At 45.5% G+C, this 26,287-nt stretch overlaps 1 protein-coding gene across 5 annotated transcripts in view; it reads right to left on the bottom strand.

The window, feature by feature from the left end:
• The window catches only part of NUP153 (nucleoporin 153), a 46,652-nt gene extending 20,797 nt beyond the window's left edge, over window positions 1-25,855 (bottom strand). For 4 of the 5 annotated variants that reach the window (XM_078862604.1, XM_078862605.1, XM_078862607.1 and 1 more), the window contains exons 1-9: window positions 25,509-25,855; window positions 21,805-22,459; window positions 12,822-12,973; window positions 10,814-10,936; window positions 10,231-10,350; window positions 8,950-8,988; window positions 8,060-8,110; window positions 7,072-7,239; window positions 186-232 (exon numbers count right to left, since the gene is read on the bottom strand). In XM_078862604.1, coding sequence (XP_078718730.1) covers window positions 186-232; window positions 7,072-7,239; window positions 8,060-8,110; window positions 8,950-8,988; window positions 10,231-10,350; window positions 10,814-10,936; window positions 12,822-12,973; window positions 21,805-22,459; window positions 25,509-25,586 — 1,433 coding nt within the window. In that variant the 5' untranslated portion in view covers window positions 25,587-25,855. The remainder of the gene's footprint in view (window positions 1-185; window positions 233-7,071; window positions 7,240-8,059; window positions 8,111-8,949; window positions 8,989-10,230; window positions 10,351-10,813; window positions 10,937-12,821; window positions 12,974-21,804; window positions 22,460-25,508) is intronic. The other variant, XM_078862609.1, reaches the window with a different exon arrangement.
• Between the last annotated feature and the right edge of the window lie 432 nt (window positions 25,856-26,287).

Below are 26,287 nucleotides of genomic sequence, written 5' to 3'. Positions count from 1 at the left end.
GAAAGCTAAAATAAAAGTCATCTGCAAAGCTTAAGACCACAACAGAATAGGTCAGCGTACAGACACTTTACCCCTCCATCCGCAATATGCAGATCGTCTTAACTGTGGTGTACCCAGATACAGCTGAGGAATGTACAAAAGGTGAAATAAATCAAATATCCATTCACAGCCTGCACATGACTCACCTTTGCAGTGTGCGATTGTCACAGGAAGTTCCCGGCTGAGTGGAGTCCTGAAAAAGACAAATGAAAACACCGCCATTGGGAAAGTGTTACTCTTGACTCGCAGCACCCACAGCCAAAGAGGCCTTTGTTCAATAGGAAACGTGCATCAACAGAGTGCTTTAGAGACAGTCAACAATCCCATGTGTTACACAGAGACGGATGGATTCGTAAGCAGCGACGGTGTGCTCCTTAAAGACAGCCACCTCAAAATACAGAAGAGCTCTTACGTGGCATAAGTCAAATCTAGGTTGTGCATCCCAGGCTATTCCCAAGAGAGAACAAAGCTTAGTTAATTAGAAAAATAACTTACATTTTCGCCTGTTCAAGCATCAAGGAAAAGTCACTCATATGTTTAATACAACATAAATGGGGAGTATAAAATAAAATAAATCTTGCAACAATTGCAATTGTTTCTTGCTGTAGTTGTCCCACCTGATGACGGGCGCTTGTGTTGCGCCCGAAACGTCGTGATTTATTTTATTTTATTTTCTTAATCCGTGACTTTACCGAAAGAACCAAAGAGTATGGATCCCTGCAGTCACGGAAACTTCCAATCTAGATTAATGGTGAGCTCTATAAATCGGGCACCTACGGATAATTGTGTCATTCATGAAGCTTCAGGTAAGTGTCACACAGTATGGGACACCCAGTATGGTTAATAAGGGCTTTAAAAAAAAAAAAATCTTCCTGACACAATTTTTACCCGATCAAGACTTTGGCAGTCGGACATCGCGTTCATACTGAACTGACGATCTGTAACTATGCATACATGTTGATCTTCTTTGGCACCGTACATAATCAACCGCGCTAACCGGATATTCAGGGGGAAGGACAAACTCAACAAAAAAAGCAGTTCCAAAGAAAATCGTTTTTAATCTAGATTTACAAGTGCATAGCTCCAGTGGCTTCCTAATGTTGGAAGAGCATTCCAGACGGCCGCAGAGGCGCATCCGCCCAGATGGCCAGCAAATGGCCAGCAAAAACGACGGTAAATGGTGCACCATCGCCTGGTTGGGAATCGTGGCTACGCTGTGCCGATAACAATCAACAGAAATAAGGCTGCGCTGGTTATGATGCAAGACAGTGGGGGAGCTGTGTACTGCACTGGTAATTATGGACTGGTATGGGGTCACCAAGAGAGTTATTGACTAATGCGTTTCATTTTTACTTGTGCACCACTGCCAAAGAAGAATCACACAAAATTCATATTTCACTTTCCTGTCATTTCAATTGTGTGTGTGTGTATATAGATTGCCAAATTGCTAAGATACAATTTTTACCGTTTAAGACTTGTGAAAATAATCGTTTCATTGGAGTCTAATGTGTGCACACAAAATGTTCATGCATGAATAAATTAATGAATTCACACAAATCGTGCGGAGTGTTTTTTGGAAAATCCGCAGGTTCATGCAAATTTTGCATCCAATATCGATGACACATGAACCACAATAAAAAATTGAATCAAATCACGACCCCGAACTATGCCAACTTCTTGTCGTGATGGGCCAAATAATTAGACGTTATATACATTTAGCTCACGAGGTGGTATTGTTACGTTGTGTTATCCATCACGCCGGACACAATGAAACATCATCCGGCTTTGTGCACATGTCCCTTGGTTGTGCGTTCTCTATAAACGCAGAGTCACGGCGAATGTAGCACTATGATGTGTAGCACTGCGCTCACTGCAGAAACGCTAAAGTTCAAAATGTACCCATAGCTTTAATCGATACACTTCTACCCACCCACAATTCAATGAACTGTCGCTATGTGTGGTTACAATTTAATCCAAGAAGACATGTCTTTGTTTGTGCACATCTTGTAAATGTTCACTAGCTCTAAAACAATGCCTGCACTTTGTGTTGCCAGTCTTGTATTTGCTGCATTGTTTTGTCTATTAGCTCAAAGGAAGCATTTGCATTAAATTAATGCAATCCGACTGAATCGTCAAATAATCAATTCTGACATGTACAATTGGAATCACGTACTGCGAGCATTAGATCAATTTTAATCGATAAACAGTTATCGCCACGTCAAAGGAGAGACATTATTGAACAGCACCGTTCAAATTTCAGTTCATCTTTCAAAGTCGGCTCAATGCAGCCTGGAGATTTCCACTGATGTTGCGGCAGAACACATTTTCATTTAGTCCCAGAGAGAAAACCTGGTCATAGGCCCCGGCCAGCCTGGCAACAGCGGAGAGCTTAGGAGAGGCAATCAGCTTCTCAAGTCTATATATATAACGATCGCTCGGGCAGCGGGAGGAGAGCAGGGGGACAGGAGTGTGAGCCCGCAACGTAATGTTCCCAGGCTGGAAATAGCAAAGCACCGCGCGGACGCGCATGCTAACGAGACGGGTTGCACGTCACCCGCCCCCGGATACTCCTCCTGGGTGTACCGCGGCCACGTGACGCTTGGCTCAAGGCTCATACAGCCCGCACCGAGTGACCGTGCTTCCATGCGACATAATGGATCCATGAGAGAATAAATGATTCATCATGTTAATGTTTCTGGGGGGGGGGGGGGTGTTCTTGCCCAAACAATAAACTCTACTGGAACGGGAATTGTCAGAAAGGATACGGATTTTTCATCAGCAAAATAATCGACCAATGCTCAGCCATCGCTCAATTACTGCTCGATCACATAGACGCAGGTATTGAAAATGTCATAGCTCTATAACTGCTTGATTACATTGACACGAACTTTAAAATGTAAAGCTCGACCAAATACACATTCACAATATCATAGCTCGGTCACTGCTCGAGCATAGACACGTGAATTTAAAATCAGTTTAATACGTAGGCTTGTGGGAATTGTCAGAAAGAATATAATGTATGTATTCAAAATTTCATCGCTTGATCATTGCTCAATCGCATAGAAACACCTTCCAAATTTCAGCTTGGTCGGTGCTCAATTTAAGTAATATAGTAAATTCCAATTGTGATTATTACGCCCAATTGAATTAAAGCCATTGTCTTTACTCACTGATTGCTCGGCTTTGCCGAACATCACGTGACGATACGATTTGCAGTCTGTGGTGCTGCTCGCAGCTGTTGGGAGGGTAAAACTCCCAATTATTGATGTACCGATACAGCTGCAGGTAATAAATCTTGCAATTCACACTGGCGAGTATTTATTTATAGATCTTGTGTATGAGCTTAGTCTGTGTGAGAAAGTGAGTCAGAGGAAGAAAAAAAAAACTAACAACTTAAAGATCAGCTTCTGGTTTCATTTATTTATCATACAGAAAGGTTAGTTTTGATTTTCACTTGTTATCATCACTATCATCACCATGTATGTAATGTGGAAATAACAGATTACATCATAACCAACTGACATGTGCTGTACAGCGCAAGTCTACACTGCATCACGCCACTGCTGTAATCACTACTCCACTAGTGTATTACACTGTCAGACAGCACGAGTTTTTATTATAGCAGCATTAAATACTGTTGTGACACGTGTGTTTCTGCGTTCCGCTTTAGTTGAGTGCATCTTTACATGTCGCTGTAAGGACCTTCCGATTTTCTTCTGCTCATCCTCTGCTTCACAGCTGCGAGCAGCACCACAGACTGCTTTCCGCTGGACGCAATTTCGGCCCAATATTCCCAAGCTAAAACACCGGAGGACCTTAACGAGGCAGACCAAGAACGGCAAGGAATACCCAAACTCGGCAAAAAGAGCCAACGCGATCCTCACGGCCCAAGCGGCAAAGCTGCTCAGTATTTTACGAGCATCCTACAAAACACCGTAATCACATCCAAAGTGGCCCCCGACAAGAGGTTGGCCTTCCAGCAATGGAGGGCCATTAATCAGAGAAGTGGGTGCGCGACGGCGACTTTCGCGCCAAGGCGGCATCGTTGAACAACCTCTCTCCCCAGGCCTCTCGCCTAATTGCTCACGCGTGACGCGCACTCGGCGGCGTCCACGCTCGTTTGTTCGATGCTTTGGAGGAGCGTGGTTTTGTTCCCGTGTCGGGTCAAGATAGAACAGCTGTAATGGGGGTCCTGCAAGAGACGCCACCCACCTCCCTCCCATCACTTCCTGTAGCAAGGTGCGAGCATATTTGAATTCGGTGTATTCGGAAAGGAAGACCAAAGAAAAATAAATAAAGCGGTGTGGGTAAACCTTGTATCATACAATGTCGGAGTGCAGATGCGTAGAAATATGTACAGGGTGGCCAAAAAGTCAGGACACGTGGTTCATTAGCTTACTTTAATAATCTGATTTCATTGTTTAGTCTTTAAGTTAACATTTTATCTATAATCGTTATTAATCGATGTTTCTTCTTCATGTGGCGTCACCTCAAATCCGTCGGTTACAAAACTCGACCAAGAACCCTGAATTAAAACAAAACAATTGATTAATGTTGAAAGATTACACCTATAATCTTAAAAAACTAAATCCTTAATTATTTTCAAAAGAGATTGCATGCATGAATTAATGTTAATGGCAGTCAGATTTAACATTTAGTAAAATAAATTAAATAACCGTGTCATTTATTCAAATAAATATAATTATCCTACTTGTTGACTTGTGTGATTTATTCAAATAAATATCATTACCCTACTTGGTGACTTTTGGGCCAACTTGTATATTACCAAAGAAAGAAACCACGAAGTGATGGGTGAGCCAATAAATTATCCTTATGGCAGTAGCCCGGGGGACCAAATAATACTAAATGGACCGAGGTCATTACATTTTTTTTTCAGGGGTGTACTTAACTCCACGACTGGGGCACCAATCAATTCGAAATTCTTGCCACTCCGTGATGTCGATACGCAGCGAGGACGATTGCGCTGAACCCCTGAATGCTCTCGGTACGCACCGTAGTGGTGCATCGTGGACAGCTCGTCGAGATGAGTCGATCGCCGCATCGCCAACTCATCAACAGACTAAAAGTGACTGCATCACGGACATGATGCGAGAGCCGGGGTACAGCCATAAGGTGCAATTGTACAGGGTGGTCCAGATGTCTTGTGACTCCCCAATTGACCCCTATTTTCCCCCTTTGCATATTCATTTTATATTTAAACCTTACTTCAACAATATTCAGTCTAAAAAATATTAAATGGGGGTCACAAGACATCTGAACCACCCTGTCCTATGCCTTCAGAATTAATGACGATATTATTACCAGCGATTCATTTAACGAGAGGAGCAGACTGAAAGAGATTGGATGCAGATTTACTCAAACGAATGCACATGGCAACAGATGCATCTCATTCTCTTGCAGGCATGTGTGTGGGAAGGGAGCTGGAAAGGTGGCTGCCTCTTCTCTACTCCCACCTGTCTAACAAGCGTGAGGCACCTCTGCATGTGGGGAGCTTGGTGTCGGTGTGTCTGCATGTGTGCGAGTGCGTGGATGGACCAGTTAGTCTGCGCGTGCCTGGGTGTCTCCGCGTGCCTGGGTTCCTGCGTGCCTGCGCTTTCCTGCGTGTTCCTGATAAGAGCAGGTGCCTACGAGTGTGCGTGGGTGGCTTCGCACATGGACGTCCAAGTGTCAACCATTATGTAACTGCATGTGTTACACCCCACCACCACAGTTTTTTCACAACTCCACATGAAAGGCGTGCATTGTTGCGCAACGTTAACGGCAGGCTGCTGAAGCAGCTCGTGCAGGACGGTGGCTTTGCTGGCTCTTAGGAGAGCCAAGGTAATCCCCCTGGGACAGCGCCTGTGCCGAACGTTGGGTTATTTTTCTTTTATTTTGGCACCGAAATGTCTAAAGCTTCATTTTGTTCTCTGCGTATCACACGTAGAAACCGTTACGCAACTATTCCTCACGGGTACACAACCAATGCCATACATTTCTTTTCACTCTGAATAATTAAGCGTAATTATACCGACATTTCAAAATAACAGATTTATGTATAGTTGTTAACCCGTAAGTGGGAGCACGGTTTGCCTTTTTCTATGGGCTTTAGCATCACATATCATGAGAGGAATGTTACTTGATTTTACTGGGGATTGGGATGATATATAAGTGTTAAGCACAAAACGTACAGCAATTTAGAACTGAGGTAGACCAAATCATGAGAACATTTTCACATTCCAAATTTTCATCTTTCGACGCTTTCTCCAACATCCGTCAGTCACGATCATCCATATATTAATTACTCTGGCTGTGCATGCGCTGTACAAAATAAACCAACTCGTGACACTCAATACATTAAATCAAAAAGTTACCTCATTAACAATTCACATATTGGAGCCAATATTTACACAACGTATGCAGACCATAACAAATCCGCATGCAAGAGGGAGCCCTACTGCACCACGTGCATGCGACAGCAATCCATAACTTCACTGGGTACAGAGGAGACGCACAGATTCCTGCGGTGTCAAGTTACGAAGCAAATGCCACCGCAGAGAGCGAGTAAGATGATAGAGAGCGCCGGACCAAAAGTAACACTGACGGCAGTGGTTGCAATGTTTACTCACGACGGCGAGAGAAGCTTTCCATTATGGTGCTAGTGATGGTAGTAAACTTAATTTGGAGCTTTCGTGACTGCAGGAATTACTCTTTGGTTCTTTCGGTAAAGTCACGTAGAAAGATAAAATAATAAAGTAAATACTAGCATACGACGCTTCGATTGCAACACAAGCAATCGTCATCAGGTATAAATACATTACATTTCTAAGCATACTAGATTTGTGTTTCTATTTCATTTATACCTGATGATGATTGCTTGTGTTGCAATCGAAACGTCGTATGCTAGTATTTAATTTGTTTATCTTTCTACGTGACTTTACCGAAAGAACCAAATAGTGATGGTAATGTTAATTCGTGGTGGCGAGGGCATCCTGCGTGATGGTGGCGGCCGCGATCGCGAAATTGACTCACGCTCGCAAGGGAAGACTGTGCGGCAGCGGTGGTGGTGGTGGTTGAGGGCGACGGTGAAGCGGTTCGTGAAGGCCCTGCCCACGACCGGCGGTAGAGCGAGCGGCTGGACGAGACAGCGGCCGCACGCGGCGTCACCAGCTGCTGCACGGGCGGCCGCTGTGGCTGCAGCTGTCGACGCAGGTGGGACGTGGGCACAGCCGTCACACGTTAGTGAAGCTCACGGGTGCACAACTCGCATGGTCAAAGAACATTTTGTGCACCCAGGGTGAGTGTGCAGTGAGATGCACCGTCTCGTGTAAGGGAAAAATGCGTCAATCTACACAACTAACAGCACGTAATTGTTATATTATTTTAGTTAGAAGTAATCAAACAGATTGTGCTAACGGCATTGGCAATGGCCTACTACTGAGAGTTCAGTTAAATTGCATCATCCGTCTTGTTTTCACTTCTTTAATTTACACCAGAAATGGCTGCACAACTGCGGTCGGATTTCAGCCACCAATTCTGTGCTAAGTACCATGTAATGAGCTCTGAACATTTAAACGCATCTCATGAGACTGCACTGTAGGGTTTCTTCAGGGAGTCCAAACATCTCTCAAAACTCCCAGTTGACGCCTGCTGCTCAGTCTCAATAAGGCAATTCATTCCGTCAATAAGGCCATGGAAGTGTCATTCCTACTGCTGGTCTTCTAGAGTTCCCTCTACCACCTGGCAGTCCACTTTGCAGATACCCTGCTATTCAAGCCCAAATCTTTGCCTACAACTTATTCGCAATATATTTATTCCAACTTTTTATCATGGTGTCATTTACTTCACCTTTTTTCTCAAAAGCCTTCCACTACCTCCGTAGAACTCCGCCTACAAAAACAACAAACCACCACCCCCCTCTTTCTCTTGCTTCCAAGATGTGCCGGTCCCCCCTGTAATTATGACATGTAATTGCATTTTGATTATACATCCAAAACTGATTGAAAAATGCGCGACTCACCCTGTGAGCTCGCAGACTCGACACTGGGTCGAGGTACGATGACCCAGACAGCTGAGAACACACAGCAGGGACACACAGTTTCCAACACAATTAATAAACCTACATTTTCACTCCACAGTGACATTTATAAATACACGGCACATCTGATTAAAGAGAACTACCAAACCCTCATTGAGTTACACCATCCCAAATGCATTAACCAAACAATTTACTCTCGTTTAAGTACCTCGCCAAGATTGGAATTGGTTTTCCTGACCATCAGAAGCACACTGCAACACTAGTTCGATCTCCAACAGATAGTCCCCGAGTTACGATGGTCCGACGTACGATATTTCGATCTTACGATAGCGATACGACAAAATTGTAAAATATTTTACATTTCGCGTGGCAGGCAAACGCAGCGGCGTACGAATCTTGGTGAGTACAGTACAATATGATACGTTACGATACGTTCAATGCATGTATGATATGTAGCTTTGGCGATTTCATTTTAGGGTTACCACAATACGATACATTCAATGCATGTTAAAAGTTTTTTTATAGCAGATAGGATTGTTTCCTGAAAAAACTTTCTATTAAATTGCAGTTCATATAGGTAAGCTAAGAATTGACCTTGTTTTTTTACTTTACATTTTACTGTGCAATACAGTATTGTAATTCATACATACAGTATATAGTTTATACAGTACAGTACTGTAAATTGCTGTTTTGCTAAATTATCACCATTCTTTAAGACTCCTGGGTAGGCTAGGCCATCTTCGACTTGCGATATTTTAGACTTACGATGGGGTCGTCGTAACGCATCTCCATCATAAGTAGAGGACTACCTGTACTAGTTAATCAATTTCCATACGCTGTGGAAGGTGTGGTGCGATATATACGACGCTTACAGAAGGGGATGTGTTGCTCGAGGGAATCTTGAGGGCATCCTAAAAGCAACAAGAAATGTTGACCAAGTACCTTTTACAACAATATGCCAACATTGACTTGTTCAAGTACAATCAAAATTAGTTTATTACAGATGTATTCCAGCATCTGTTTTACTTGTTTTCCATCATGTGGATATTTACAGAGAATGGTTCAGTTTCTGGTTTGAGATTCATTGGTTACCGCCCATTTCTTGTTTCCCGCAAGCTAATTCACAAACAACAAATATATGGTAGAATCAATACAAATGCAGAAACACGGGAAGTTCCAAGAACTATAATACTATAAACTGGTTTTATTTTACCAGGCAAGGTATTTACGTGATTTAACCCAAAAACCTCTATTACGGAGGTAAGGGCCACCGAGATATAGAGCTTTTTTTCAGAGGCGACTGGCCACAAATGATAGCAGCAAATACTCTAAACGCATGTTACTCAATGTGGAGGGAAAAGGCGGAGGACCCGAAGAAAAATCCATGCGACCACGGGGCAAATAATGCAAACGCCAAATATACAGGCGGGGGTCAGGGTCGGTATAGAACCTATGACCTCCTGTATACCAGGCGAGGTAGTTAACATCGCCAGTGTGGTAACCCCTAAAAAAACAAGTAACCTGTGAAGCCATGGAGCCATCCTGTACAATTAACAAAGAAGAATTGTCACACGGGTAAAGGATACTCGTACAGCACCATCACAGCGGCACGTGTTAAGATACTTTACGTGAATTTTCTGCACAGGGGACAGGCACTCTGCCAGGAATCTCACTCCGCCACATGGCCACATGTTGCCCTGGCTAAATATAATGTAAACTGCAGACCCGTAAAGAGAAGGCAGTCAAATGAGCACGCATTATAACTTGCTTATTTTAAGGAGCACCCCCCATCTGCTTGTTTTGAAAATGTTAATGAATACGTTTTTTTTGTATTTGGCTTCATAGGTAGGAATGCGGATTATACATTTTAATTATTATTACTTGATATTTGGATCTATTTCAGTTTGTGTTTTAGCTGCGACGAAGAGCAAGAAGTTGGAAGCCAGTGCATTAACTGAGGATTCTCCTCCATGCACTGGAATATAATGCAATGGGACGGTTTTCAGGCGATACCAGTGTGCAGAGGCATTAAACTCTGTTCGCAGTTCTAAACCATCAGTAAAAATGCTAAATTATTGTAGGGGTGAGAATCTGTAATAACACTACCTTTACTATCACGATCACACGGATCAGGGCGAAAAAGTGGTTCTCACCGACAGCGGAGACGACAGCTTCTCGAGCGACTGGAGAATGCGGCGAGCGGTAACGCTGGTGACTGCCGACGTGAGCCTGGGAGTAGCCGGCTTCGCCTTGACCTGCACGCGGTAGGGAGCCTGCGCACAACACGCCCGGGCAGGTGCATGTTACACGCACAGCACGAACGCTGCCAAAAAACAAAAGCCCAGCAAACTGGAGCAAGGAATGCCCAGGAACGCCACGTGGGCAAGCACGGCCAGATATGACAACGGAGGAGAGAGACGACATTGATCGAAAACGATGCGGTCACGAATCAAGTTGAAATTATCGTTGCAAGGTCAAGAATATAACGAATCCCCAAATAAAGTGGCGTTTTATGCTGACGAGAATAAAATTACCCGACTGAAATGTAAGTACGAAGTGAAAGCTGAATTTTCGGAGAAGGGGAGGCGCGGTGGGAGATATATTTTTTTCAAGTTGTGTTAGAGGATGGTAGATAACTGGTTACCCGGTAGAGGCTGGCAGGTGGTTGTAGATAAGTGGTGGGACAGCAGCAAGCGACTGGTTACCTGGTAGGGAGTGACTGATTACTGCGATTACCTGGTAAGGGGCGGCAGGCAGTTTGCGTTGCGATGGCCGTGACATGGCAGATGCGCCGCCATACGTGGTTTTCCCTGCGTAGAAGGTGGACTCTCCCCGCTGACCAGAGCCCAGTCCTCCAGCCTGGAGCAACGCACACCAGCCCGTGTTACTACTGGTGCCGTCCATTATTGCAACTCACTACTCGACGTCTGCCAAAAACATTATCTCGCTGCACGTGTTGTGACGAGTAATGACTGTGTGTCTAGTGCTCGTTCGAGCTGCATTGGCTTCCAGTTGCCAAACATAAACATCATAAGGTCGCACTCATTACACACAAAGTGCTTTCCACAAATACACCACAATACCTTGCGGATCGTCAAGGAGCATTAACCATCACGCAAACTCCACTCATCCTCGCGGCAGCTTTTGGCTTGCCATCGATCAAAGACGGTCACCGTATTGCGCGGTTTCAGATTCACTTCTGCGGCCATCTGGAATGCTCTGCCTTCCGATATTAGGAAGCCACTGGAGCTATGCACTTTAAAATCTCGATTGAAAACGAATTTCTTTAGTACTGCTTTTGGTGTCTCATTTGTTGTCCTTTCCCCGCACCTCCGATAAGCACAGTTGGATACGTATGGTGCAAAATAAGTTCCACATACATCGGTACAGCCAGTGATCACAAGCACAAAGCAGACTGATTTCTAGTCGACAATGTAATGCAATTCCTGAAGGCACCCACATAAAATAAAAACGCTGCCTAACGCAGAAGGCCACATTTGGATTACGATTGGCTGTGAAAACTTAAGTGCCAAATAGATATTATTACAGAATCCGAACAGGAGTGCATTGTGAATCGTTCACCACATTGGGAGCCACCAATCGGTGACCCCCAATGTTTGAGTCGTTAACCAGTTTCACCGAACCGTAATAACCTCAGGGTAGCTCGAGTGACCAGTGCCAATCTCTAAACAAGTAATGATTCCATTCAAGTCCATTCTTATACACTCACGATGTACGTTCCAAATCATTTGCGTAAATGCTTTTATATTACATATAATCCTTTTAGGCTCATTCAAAGAGGCAGAATACATGAGAACACAAACGAGATGGTACAAATGTGTTAAAAAAAACTATTAATGAAATCGTATGGTGGTGCACACACACAGGTAACCCAGCACTTTAGGAGGCGTGGGTTCGTAGCCCATAGAAAAGTTATGAAATTCCCAATACTGCTTGGGCTACCAGGTGACCAGGAGATAGCAGCACAAATGGTTTATGAATCCACACATGCAGAACTTTGTTATTCTTTCTGATGCAGTTTCCTTCAGCTATGCATATTGTACTACATAAATGGCAGTGTTAACCTACACGCGTTATCTCCAGCGACTACAGTTTACTCCCACGGGAAAAACCCTCATTGTTGAAATCAGCCAAACATTAAGTGCAAGACCATGCTGAAAAAGCCTTAGGTCAGCGAGGCTTTCCAGGGTAAAATCAACATGTGAGGCTTATGACAACTTTCATCGTGCAATTTGTTGCTGGCTACCTGGCAACAGTGATAACAAACATTACTCCAATTGCTGATTGTGTCAAGACAATTCATGAATCATGGTGGGGTGAATAACGACATGCCAACAAACATCCCTTTGCTCTTTGCCCAACTCTTGTCCACTGGTCCTATCAACATTGACCCCCGTTGATGCCACACCCTCCGGTCATTAGCTCCATTGAGGCACAATTGTCCCTTCAGGTTTCCCACGTGGTCAGATCGCTGTCCACACACACGGACAACACGAGCCTGCTGCTGCTGCTACGACTGCAACCGCCCGCAGAAATGAAGTGGACGAAAAATGCGAGAAGGGCCGTTGTCTCTTGCATCTTTACAAACATTGTATTTGGTCTGCAATCACTCCCTTATTGAGCAATTCTCTCAAATACCTTTCTTGCTCTGGTGCCTCGAAATGTACTGTACATTTGAGAGGCACGGTATAAATAATAAATGACGATGCTGCATGGGGCTTACCGTGCGGGAGCTGTCAAACACCGTCAGGTTGAACGAGGGCTTCTTGGCGCTGTGAGCCGACGGCTGCGGGGTCGAGCGAGCGGGCAGCTCGGCCCCCATGCACCACAGAGGCTGCAGCAGCACTGCCGAACCACGCGGCTGCATGCTCACATCTGTGGGTACAACCAGAAGCAAAGATCACCCCCGTTAAAACCGAAGTCGTCACAGCGCCACGCGATGCTAGCGAGCAACTGTTCAGGCTGGTAAGACATATTTAGCAGGGGTGATGCGGCATATAACCTGTAACGGACTGATAAAAGTTTTCACCCTTTTTCAGGCATCAAAACAGGTGTTAAGATGTTAACACACCAAACTGAAACCTTTTACAAGGAATCATGTCTGCATTAACCACAATGCTTGTAGTCAGAATGCAAACAAAAAACACTGATAATATATGTATTGTCCTTGAAACTGATTGGTCAACACCAGAGACAGCTTTCTTTTGAGCCTGGGAAAACCTATTATGAAATTTTGGTACTGGCAAAGGAGGTCCCATGATGAAGATGCTCACCCCGAGCTCTCATTACTCTGATAGTACATTGTCTTTGGGCTGTACGCCTTTTGGCGTCCTCTGCTCTAACACCGTTTGAGACGAGGCTCAAAAGAAAGCTGTCTCTGGTGTGGACCAATCAGTTTCAAGGACAATGCATATATTATCAGAGTATGTTTTTTGTTTGCATTCTGACGACAAGCATTGTGGTTAAGGCAGACATGATTCCTTGAAAAAGGTTTCAGTTTGGTGTTTTAACATCTTAACACCTGTTTTGTTGCCAGAAAAAAGGAGAAAACCCTATTATCATATTTTGGTACTGGCAAAGGAGGTCCCATGCTGTAACAGACTGTTTGGGGCAAATGCTGTTCGTCAGCACCTATGAAGGCCGGCACGGTACACGAGGGGGTGAGTGGCCAGCACCATGCCCAACTGTCTCCTTGGTGGCAGCGTTTACACACCGCACGAGGTACTTATTTGAAGGCCGAGACGACCTACGGGAAGCCCAGGGCCGGTTCAGACAACCGTCACTTGAGTTGCCCGCGAGCGAAAATCTAACGCGAGTCGACGGGTTCATAGCGCAGCATGCTAACCGCTACACTGTAGCAGCAAGTGTACTTTTGATGCAGTCAACTTAGGATACACACCCATGATTTCAACAGATAAACCTTATGGTGGTACCCCGGGGTACCACAGCACCCCGGCTCTCGCATAATGTGCGTGATGCAGACATTTTTAGTCTGTTGATGGTCGGCGATGCGGCGATCGACTCATCTCGACGAGCTGTACACGATGCACTACTACGGTGCATACGAGCATTCAGGGTTTCAGCGCAATCGTCGAGTGGCACTGATTTGGGATTGATTGGTACCCCAGTCGCGGAGTTAAGTCCACCCCTGGAAAAAATAGTGTCCCAGAAATAAAATATTTAATTGCCTCAGCGATTTCGTATTATTTAGTCTCCTAGGGTACCGCCATAAGGATCAGATGTTGCTCACTGTGGCCGAAAATGTAACGCTGGACACACGGTTTGTAGCGGACTGCACTAACCACTGTGGGAATGCCCTCCCACATACCCAACCGCACAAAGACATTAATTCACATCCATATGTACAGTGGCATGGTCATGTAACACTGTAGGAAAATGAAAAGCAAAAAAATTAATGGCTATGGATTATTTATGTATTTCGTTTATGTACTTTCAGTTATGCATTTGAGTTGCATCCCGGGCATGATGAGTTTAGAGCTTTGCGTGCCATTATAGCATTGCAGTGACATCGATGTGATGTCACTTCCAAACAAGGTAACATGTAAATACAGTGACGTGACTGCAGAACTAAAGTGATGCATTCAACTGTAACTTTAATGTATTTTTTTTTTACTCATCAAGTCTTCTTTTCAGTGGAATCACGCAGTGCAATCCCATGGAAGAATGTGCAGTTGTGGTGACATTGCAAAGAGTTATCAGGAAGGTCTCTCATCTGTTTGAAAACGCAAGCGAACATTTTGAGCAGTGCATTTTGACAAGATCAGGCGCAAACATCTCCATGCACCGAGATACAAGCACTGTGACATCGCCGCCACATCTTTCACCGCACCTCGCTACCACATTCACAATCCCCCCACCATATCAAAGTTTCTGAGACCACAACACCCTCCCTGTCGATTCAGCGGATTCTCTCCACGTGCGTGCCTAAGGCGACTGATTGTATCCGCGAACTCCACAGTGGAGGTCAGATAGCAAAACATTTTCTATCCAGGGCACCCAGAGCAAATACATTATGCTAAAATTGAGTGCGTTGCTAAAAAGTCTGCTTCATCGGTCATCACAACATGCTCCTTTGCCACCAATTGTGCAAAGCCCCAGCATGCCAAGTCTTTAAAGTGGGTGGTTCTGTAAAGCTTGCCTACAGGACACTGTCTCACCCACAAATGGCAACCCTGGACATAATGTTCATGAGAAATACGACTGCCGACAGGCGTTTTGCACGCAAGACACGATGCACTCCGCAGGATGTCTTGCATTGACCGTGCGGCTCACTGGGAGCTTAATGCCCCCCCACCCCCTCTACTGTGAACGTGCTGTGTTCACATAACCAACAGTGCAAGAAAACGTCATGAAAAATTATCTGAAGCCAGCGGATTCCAAAAAGAAAACCAACTGGTCAGCAAACATTTAAACCTTTAAAATCTTAGCCTCATAAAGCATTTGGTTGGTAATGTATATCTAATAAGGATCAATGAGGACTCGCAAACCTTGAAACTTTGTGAAATATTAACCGGCAGCACAAGCTGCAAGAAAACTATGCATCACCAGGCTGCCGGTTTCAAAAATAACACTTGTCAAAACTCAAGCCGTTTTATCATCAAAATGACCTTTAAATTGTACTTTAAGAAACATGCAATGTTTAAAAAAACTACCATTTTTAATTTCTAGATACATACCCAGGCTGTGCATACAGAGCTGTCCAAAATAAATATGAAGTTTTCAGAACAATATAAAGCCAGCTGAGCGAGTAATTAAGACACTATTGACTACAGTGATACCTCGGTTCACGAACTTAATTCGTGAACAGACTCTGGTCGCGAACCGAATTGGTTGTGAACCGAGGCACATTTTCCCATAGGGTTCAATGTAAATCCGGTTAATCCGTTCCGACCTTTTTTTTGGTTTTTGAAGCACAAAAATATGAAACAAATTACAATACACATTAGTACTGTACAGTATAGTAATGTATAAAGAGAGAACACTAACCTTGCTTGAGATGACTTCAGTAAGCACTCAAACGGGTGAACTGTACAATACAGTAAGTACAGTATTGTACAGTACAGTAGTACAGTACAGTACTGTATGTGCTAAAAAGCACACCAAAAAGCAAAAAGTCACTGAAAGTGTCTTCACAGTACTCACAGTACTTCTTTCTGTGTCTCCTCTTCTCTCCACGATCTTCCTACAGGAAGTCACGACCACGTGACAGCCTGGAAATAGCATTAAAATGGCCGCGGCTCCTGTTCGTGAACCGAAGCGGAGTTCGTGAACCGGAGCAGATTTTTATGAACTTTTCTGTTCATGAACAGAGTTGTTCATGAACAGAAGCGTTCGTGAACCGAGGTATCACTGTATACTGTACCGCCATACCACTCGTACATTGCAACTAGCAACGTATATATATCTAGAGCGCTGGGAGTGCCTAAATGTGCATTTAAGAGGTTTTTTTCTCATTAATAAAATCTTTTCATTCATGTTCAACCACCTAAGGCACACTTGAATCTGCAAAAAAAAGAACCGTTTGGTCTTTGTACGGAGAACCATTTTTGGCTCTTTTCATCTTAACTTGAAGACGAAAAAATATTTTAAATTGGCATTGCACCAATCCAAAAGTTCAAAGTTGTTTAACAGGATTTGTTATTTGAACTTGAAACACCACTTGCTACTGCATGATGCTCTCAAACCATTATTTTTAATACAGCGCTTGGATTCTCAATTTTCAAAAGGACAAACGTCTCCAACGAAATCAAACCACAAACACCCACGACGCTGTCGGCATCAGGACATGGCAATGCCCCCCCCCCACCCCTGAAGCACTCTTAATTCTACTTCGCGCCTGTCCAGGCGTTATGACATTATCGGCGGGTTTACAGTGCGCAATGACAAGAGCATGCGTTCACCCAGCTGTTGTACGCAAAGGGTACTGTGCGTGCGTGCGAGAAACAAAACCACAAAATAAATATTACAAGCGCGACTACCGCCACGAACGGTGTCAGTATTCATCATAGCCATTAGACTGTCATCGTGCAGATTGCAAAAATTTGAGGAATTCTTGTAATGGACAACTCGGTTGGCGCAGCTAAACAAATGCACATTCCAGGAATGATTTCGAAGATACTTCTGTGACATGCAAACTTCCACATAAATAATGACCTTCACCCAGGTATGCCTCGCCAAGTAAGACCTGCATTGGCAAGTCCATTCATTAATAAATGTCAAGTTGGAAAAAGATCCACTGTTGTACTGCCATCTCCTGGCCACCTCACCGTCCAAGCCTATAACATCGAGCATGCTCAGACAGCTCCCATCCAAGTATGAACCAGGCTCAAGCCTGTTTAGCTTCTCAGATCCGACAAGATCAAGCGCATTCAGGGGATTTGCAGGGCTGAGATGTCCTGATGATCCCCAATAAACAATAAAGCCAGTCAACACTTGCAATGTTTATTTCATCCGTATAGAGCAGTGGTTCTTAATCTGGGGTGCACGCACCCACTGGGGATACGAGATTCCCTTTCTGGTAGTGCGAGACATGCCAGATTTTTTGAGAAGGTAAATAATTTGAACACAAATTAAGCACTGCCACGTAGGTACAACTACTTTGTTTCATCAAACTTATGTATGAATCCCTGCAGTCATGAAAGCTTTAAATCGAAATTTAACCGCCACTACGGGGTGGGATTCCACAAAACTTTAAGATCCTTCAACAAACTCCGGGATGAGAAGGCTCAGCTAATCGAGTCTCACCTTTCTCAAGAAATGCCGCGACTCTAAGGTAATACCAATCGTATTTACACTAACCTCTGCCTCTTGATATGCACATTCTTTTGTCAAGGCGCTCTTCCCCCTCCATCCCAGCTTAAATACACTCTCCAAGCCTGGGGTGTGTCATTCAGACTCTGTCTTCTCGACAGACCTGTTCTTCACCTGAGGACGGCTGCTTGCGTTGTGGCCGAAACGTGGTGAGAATTATTTTATGTTTAATTTTTATTATTTTAATATTTCCATTATGAATCCCTGTAGTCACAAAAGCTTTAAATCGAAAAATCAAACTTATGTATTTATTAACATTATACTTTTTTTTTACAATTGATAATCAAAGGGGTGCAAAGGCTGCAGCAAAGGTTAAGAACCACTGTTATAGCAGATCCCTTGGGACTGTGGTATCCACAATGAGCTCCTCCACCTCTGCCACACTCACGCGGTTCTTCCTGTTTCTGCTACAATCATTCCAATCGTCTTTTTAACAGTCTTATTCACGCCTTCCTCTATGCCTCTTCCCATGGGCACTTTTATTTTTTATCAGCCACCTCTTGACACGTGCAGAAAGTAGCTCGGCTACTTTTCTGCCGAAATACTTAACACAGCCACGACTACAATTCATTGTTACTCACAATACATGCGTTTTTTTAAGAACACATTATTGCCAATTGTTATTTTATAGTCATTGTTTCAGGGAGAGCCTGCAGATACTATGCAGCCTCGATGGATTCTACATGGACCAGAAGGACGAATAAATAACAATTTCTTGAAAGGAATTGCAACCACATCATGACAATTTGTGGGGGGGTAATTACACTCATTATTTAAAAAAACGGCCACACTTTCTGATCCACCTTGACAAATGTATTGTCACTGCAGACCCACCTGGTTAAAGATTTTAGAATCACGGTTACCTGGTCATAAACCAAACATCCACTCCTGTTATTTATGGGGTATGCACCGTCAGCAGAAGGCAGTGCGGCAAATGACATTACCGTACACCTAACTCTGCTGCTCAATCTCCGCTCCTTGCCTTGACCAGCATGGATGGAGCTTGGTTAAATACACTGCAAGGCGTGGGGGGGAGGCCCTTGTCCAACAACACTGACAAAAAAACGAGAAGTACGTGAAAAATATCTTTACTTCCACGCCTTTCGACTTTCAAGCCATCTTGAGGTTGTCCGAGGTCGAGTCCCAAAAATGTCCCCCCCCCGACACAATTTTCAGTTCAAAGGGGGATCTCTGCTGCATTGCATTACATTTGGTTCACCAACCGCAGATGATCTAATTCAGCACAAAGACCAAGTAAAAAGCACACTCCTATGCTTTACTAAACAGCACACCCTAGAGGTTAGGCAAAGATAGAAAGTTTAAAGATAACAACACAACTCTATGCGGCGGTCGCATTCTCTGCCACCGTAGGGAGTTCGATAAAATGCATCAACTGCTGCAGGTGCCCGGATGCACGAATCTTCAACATGCGGTATTTAATGCAGCACAGCAACCCAAAATTTAACAGCGTTATGCAACAACACTGCGCAACATCTATAAGTCACCGGAAAACACTGACGACAGGAGGACCTCCCAATAACCCAACAATGACCCTACATTTTATATTACACTGCTGGCAGCGAAGACATTCAGTATCTCCATCAATGAGCACAATTCGCCTCATTTTCCAACCGATATCTTTACTCCTGCACAGGTAAATCAGTCTGCAAGAGCATCTATAGTATGCATGTGCTGTGTCTATGTTCACTCTGTAAAATGAGACAGCATTCAACATTGCCTTGCAACACAAAAATAGATGTATATATTGCTTAAATAACACAGTTTCACCATGTTTAATCTGTTGTGTTTTTAGCTGCAAAGAGATTATCCGCTTAAGACCAAATCACTCGGAATGCTTCCAATCTCAGAAGCTAATCAATGTTGAGCTTGGATAGTGCTTAGATGGGTGACCACCTTACATAACAGGTTATGATTTTGGACATCAGACACTAGCCGAAATCGATTATTCTACTATAGTTAGTATGCCTCCACATCTATGCTCCCTGTCCTTCACCAACCCACACCGAGGGTGAAGTATGGTCAAACAACACGTTTGGCATGGGGAAGGTCTGGCAACAAAGCTGTCCATGTACTTGGAGATGGTGATCCACTCAAGAAGAACCACAGAATGAAATGTAAGCGTGTGTTAACAAAGCTGAGCACAAGCTGACAGATGCTGCGACAAATAATGGTTACTCGAGGAAACACTCCCAGACAATATGGAAGATATTGCATATCGTACACTACTTAAACGTAAACCAAAACTCAAGAGCATTATTGGGAAAAAGTACAGCTAATCATTTGCAAGCAATTTTAATGGAATCGGTAATACGAATTAAATTTTAACAATGCTAAGTAGATGTAGTGTAAATATTTGTGAAAACCGCACAAATTTCCTTTCGGACATGTGTCCACATTCCATCAACTCCAACTTCATTTTAATGTCGCCCATAACTAAATACATCTAAAGCAAATAAGATTTTTTTACAACCATCTTCATGATCTACTTTTGCAGCTTAAGCAGGAAGAACGTAACGTAAAGTCCGTCAATTTAGCCGCGACAAGTCCACAGCGTTGACAGCTCTGCCGAGCTGATAAATAAAGCGAACAATCGTTTCAAGTCAAACTCTCACCACAATTCCCAAGCGGCACAAACACGACCGCCCAGGACTTCATCTGCGTTTGTAACCACCGCAGTGGAGCTATCCCCTCTCAACTCTACACGTGTTTACAAAGCAGCCCACTGGTTTGGTGGTCATAAACAGCACATGTGCAGGCTGGCAGGGAGGGAGGAGGGGCATTGCGGGGAGACAATGGCTGCCACCCAACACGAGTAGACTACCAGGATGGGGCAGGCGACGGGCGCCTAATATTTTTTTCGCACAGGCGCAGTTCAAGCGGGGTCAGAGACTGCAAACCCCTCTCCCCTTACGGAGTCAATAAAAAACATCAATAACAAAGCACGAGGCTAATGGGCACGCACGCTCGTTATACGACCTCTCATCAACCATGGGTGCTGCACTGGGAGAGAGTTCAGCTGTACAAAGGCAAGGCCAACGTCGCCCAGGGGAAGGAATTCAACTAGCAGTGGAGAGAGAATGGCCATTGTGTCACAGCAGGAGCTTAAAGTTTTTTGCAGATAGGCAGCACCACACTCCCAAAAATCTGATATCAAAGATTCCTCCAAAATGGGCAGATATGGCCAGTATCAATTCACTTAATATTTTATCTTTCTTGTAATGTTGCAATCTATTCATGCTGCAATCTATTGATGAAGGTGAATTTCAAACGTTTTGGGGGCAGGATGACCAACAGACACCACCGGTGGGGACACAAGGTGCCCTCGAGAAGAGAGAGAATAGGAAGTGAAATGCTAATTTAAGTGTGCGTAGATGTAAACGCCAACACCCTTGGAAATAAGATCCAGGCTCTCCAGCTTCTACCCATACACACACACATAAACACTCCAAATGAAATTACCAACCATCTCAAATGCAGCCGAGACTCAGAAAAGGTCTTAAAAAGGGTACAAGGCTAATTGGTATGAACACTTATCAAACGGCAGTGGTTATTGCACTGTGGCCGCTGTCGTGCGCGCTTGGGAGTTGTGGCGAAAGTTTGCCTTGAAACAAATAGCAGCTGATATATCAGCCTGTAGGAGCTGTCAACACTATGGACTTGTTCAATTCCCGGCAATGTGCTAACATCAGTGGCGAGTGATAATTGATTCGGTTCCAGGCCTTTGCCATCACCAAGTTACACTGATCGGTGCGGTTGAAATACGATCAAATAACCCCCATGACAAAGATGGAGTGGGGAAGGCCTTCATCCAGAAGCAGACCGACATATGGCTGTACAAGATCACATTCACCAACCCAGCGGAGTAGCAGTGGCTGTACCCTTGTCGGAGGCGCGTGATGAGAACCCGCTGGTGGTAGACACGCTGTCGTCCTCGCACTGCGAGCTCGAGTCGCGCACGTCCCTCGCGACGCCGTCAGCGCCGCTCAGCACTGGCATCGTCTGCCCACTCCTCGTCCCGGTGACAACCGCACTGGCAGAACCAGAGCCGACCCCCGCCTCTCGGCCAGTGGCGGCCACATCCCTGGCGTCGCCGGGCTTGGGCCCTGCGGCGTTCCCAGCTGCCGGGAGCCAGGACTGCAGCGCCAGGGAGCCGTGCTGCGTCGCGTGCGAGCGGTCGATGGGCTGCCGCTTTTGGGGGCCACGCGTCCTAGGGAACGGCACCGTGTAGGTGTAGCCAGAGGTAGCGGCGGTGCTCGTGCTCGGCTTGGCACCATCCCCGGCCACTTCGCAGTTCTGCTGGGCGTCGTGGTTGAGGCCAGCGAAGGAGAAGCCGTCCAGTGGTGCCGGCCTCGCCTCTTCAGAGTCCAGCGAGCTCGATGGGGATCTCGAAGGTGCAGAGGACGTCGGCGGTGCCGCCCCTGCCGCTGTGGAGTCGTCTGTGCGGAAGTAGCTCTGCAGCCAGGACGGGATGAGGTTCTTCACGTTGTCGGTGACGCGGCCCAGCAAACCCTGCGGCGGCACATGGGATGGGAAGATCGATATGCACGCTGTTAACAAAGCGGCAACTGTGGCAAAGAGGACGCACCTCGCAACCCACCTATGATTCCTAATGGTCTTTTAATAATAGATTCATCGATTACAATCAATTCCTACCCTATACGCCGTGTTTTTACCCAGAATATTAATTACGATTCACACAAAAAGTGCAATTAGATTTAGAGTGATACAAGACAAAATTACACGTAAAATTCAAACTAGAGATGGCACAAAAGAGACAATAAAAACCATATGCATGACAGTATCAACGCGGTATTACGAACAGTACAGAGCTCGAGTTGAAACATTAATTTGCACGGTACACCTCCATTACAGTCCGGCCATGCTACTACAACACTTCTCACCAATCTTCTAATCATTTATAGCGGGCACACCAAAGCACAAGCCACAAAAAAATATGAATTTATAAACCTACAAGGTAAATTCAAGCACGTGGCCGTCATGCAACCCAGCTACTCAGCACCACGTGTGTGTGTGTCCTCCCGGGACGTGGGGCAAGCGGCATTATATAACGACAATGCGTGGGAATCGCTACTGTTGAGCCACATTATGGGATACACGCATGCGCGACTGCGGGTTTCCCTGCTCGTGTGCACTGTGAACGAGCTTGGCTTGGCGAGGGCGACCGGCAATCATTAATGTTTCAAACGTTAAGACAGAACGACCACTGCATGGCCGCAGTTACGAACACATTAAAACCAAGACCCCCACCCCCGTGTAGCCTTAACAAACTGTAGGGGCAAGTGCTGTTAACGAGCACCTAGCAAAGCCGGCTCGGCACACGAGGGGGTTGTGGGTGGCCAACACCACGCCCGGCCGCCTTTGTCTCCCCAGTGGCGATGTTTACACGTCGCACCAGGTACCCATTCAAGGCTGAGTCGACCTAGGGAAGGCCCAGGGCCGGTTCAGATGATAATCGTCACTGGTGTTTCCCGTGAGCGAGAAACGAACCCGGGTCGCCAGGTTCGGAGCACAGCGTGCTAACCGCTACACTTCCGCTCCCTACACTTAACAACACACACACACTTAACAACACACACATACACACGTGCCCACCAGTGTTTATATAATAACTTAGTTTTAACGGACACTAAAAAGAACTCGCGAACCCAGTGCCACGTGCATTTTTGCTTTAAAGCGCCGGTATATATTTAAATCGGGATTCTATGAATGGCAAAATGAATGGTAAACTAGAAATATCGCTCGGGGGGAGGGAGGGGCCGTTTCGATACCATCGCTTGCCATCAGATAAACCACAAATATCTTGGAAAAGGTGACGGGCAGCTCAAGGCATCGAAAATGTCACGAATTGTAAAAAAGACAAAAGTGGTTTTCCCGCCCAAATCGAGAACGGAGCAGAGGCGCTCACGGGCCCCGTTCCCTGTACTCGAAATCAGCGGTGGAAGAAGCAGTAGTTCCCACATGCCCATGCTGGGCCGAAGTAAAACCAAGTAGCGTTCGATAAAAACATTTGCGATAAAGAAAACATCATCAGCTTACGGACGCAATCGGAAGCAGGGATCAACTGATGAGCACGGAAAAAAAAGAAGCGATCTGGGTAGAGTATGTAGCAGATGCACCGGGAAAACAAGGCGCCCTCCCACACACACACGGAGCAAAGCAATCATAGCGACCAAAGCCGGAATGATTGCCGATAGATACTACACAGTACGTGAGAACTCGCCCTAGATGATCGATAGCCGGCACCCAGAGATGGTGGTGCATTGATATCAACCCGTGAAGAAGCAACAACAACAGCGGCGGTGAGAGATGGTGATGACATGGCATGCCCCTTAGAGATGACAACGACGGAGCCGAGGGCTCCATCCAGTCGTGGATTAATCACGGACTCAAAGGATGGTTTATGGACACAGCAATGATCGCATGTTGGGACTTCTTTCGCACCGTACGTAAGCAAAACCGTGGCAATCGGAAGATCCGGTAATCATGCGATGAAGTTTCATCTCGGCGATTTTGATGGTGACGATCGACGACCTCTTAAGGCCTCTGCACAAATGACATGTTTCTTGGCAAGATCGATTGAATATCCGATTGCAATTGCCGATATTGCGAGTGATGGTGTCGAGGATATTCAACGGTAATCATAAAACGGATCCTGAAATATTGGCGAGCATAATCGATTCGATTCCATACCATTAAGATTTCCACTGCCAATTATTTCTGTTGACTGGCGATCTTTCTTGACTGTCGAGTCATGATGATAACGAGTCCTCTAGCGACTGATGAATACCGATAATGTTCGATTTCTGTGCCCATAATCGATTCGTGATTTCGATCAGCATTTCATCGCTGTCGATCATTTCCGCAAAACAGCCGATCCGTGATCATTGTGAACAATTTACGTCTAAAAAAATAACTAATAGATTATTTTAAACGGCCTTGCCCGACCGCAATCTGACGATTTATCGATTACCCACTACGAACCATCGCCGTCCAGGAGCAACCGTCCACAATTGCTCGCCATGTCACTGTTACCGACGATGCTTTGGACGTTTACAAACAAAACTCGTATTGCTCCCGATGTTATTATCACACAGGAAGACGACGAAGACGACTACCAATTGATTGTTCGCGACGAATTAACGACATTTGTAAGAAATCCCACGCGAACTGGCCGCGCACTGTACCCATCCCCGCCACCGCACTGTACCCGCGGCGTGGCGGCAATAGTCGCTCGCAAACTCAACGCAGCTCCACTACAAACACAGCACACACAGCTCCGCAAGAGGTTCTCCCCCACCCCCGTCGCTTGATACCGAAGACAACGCTGGCTGGCCGAGGCAACAACGCCACCGTTTCACTGTGACAAGTGGTGGCGATGACGATGATGGCGATGGGGGGGGGGGGGGGCCGGCCTCGCCTGGATTCCCGGCCGCACAGCCTTCGCAAGGCCGCCGGCCGAGAATCTATCCCAGCCAGGGTGGTGGTGGTGGTAGTGGGGTGGGTGGGAGTAGGGTCGGGCCGTGAGGCCTTAGCTCACTTTGTTCCTCGCGTACGGCTTCCCAGCTCCGTGCTGACGTTTGCTGCGTATCTTGCCGCCTCCTCCCGCGGTCGCCATTGCGTCGAAAATAATGAAAACGAGTAAGAGTCGTGGTGGTGGTGGAGAGAGAGAAGAACCCGCTCGTGTATAATAGCCGCGTGCGTGGGGGGAGGTCTTGTCGTTGTTGTGTCCGTTCACTTGTTGTTTTTAACGTTTAAAACAAAACAAAATATAACCGCGAAACGCTCACAAGTCCCACGTCGCTGCCACTTCCCAAACAAATTGTTTTTGTTTCCCCCCCCGGGCCTCCTCCTCCTCCTCAGCGCTGCTGCTGCTGCCGCCGCCTCGCCAGGTGGAGGGGTGGGGGCGCACGCTCCGCGCTTTATATAGCGGCGCGGCCGAGATGGCGGCGCCAGGCGCGGCGCTGATTGGACAACGAAAGGGTTGGCGCTCACGTGGGCTGCGCGTCACAACCGGGTGGGGGGGATTTGCCACAAGCGCGTGGCTGGAGATTTTGTTTTCTTAAACGTTGTAATTCTCTTATTTGGGTCTTTCGGTAAAGTTACGTAGATAGGTTCGAAGAAAATAATATATTTTTTGTTATTTTCTTTGAACCTATCTACGTGACTTTACCGAAAGACCCAAAGAATATGAATTCTTGCAGTCACGAAAGCTTTGACGTCAAAATTTCGTTGCAATCCTCTGCTCTCGGTATTTTAATAATAAACTCCTTAATAAACTCCTTTAAAACGTTTCTTTAAAACGACGGTTTTATTAAC

This window comes from Lampetra fluviatilis, chromosome 14, assembly GCF_964198595.1.
Source record: "Lampetra fluviatilis chromosome 14, kcLamFluv1.1, whole genome shotgun sequence".
NCBI lineage: Eukaryota > Metazoa > Chordata > Hyperoartia > Petromyzontiformes > Petromyzontidae > Lampetra > Lampetra fluviatilis.
This window is presented reverse-complemented; position numbering and strand designations above follow the sequence as displayed.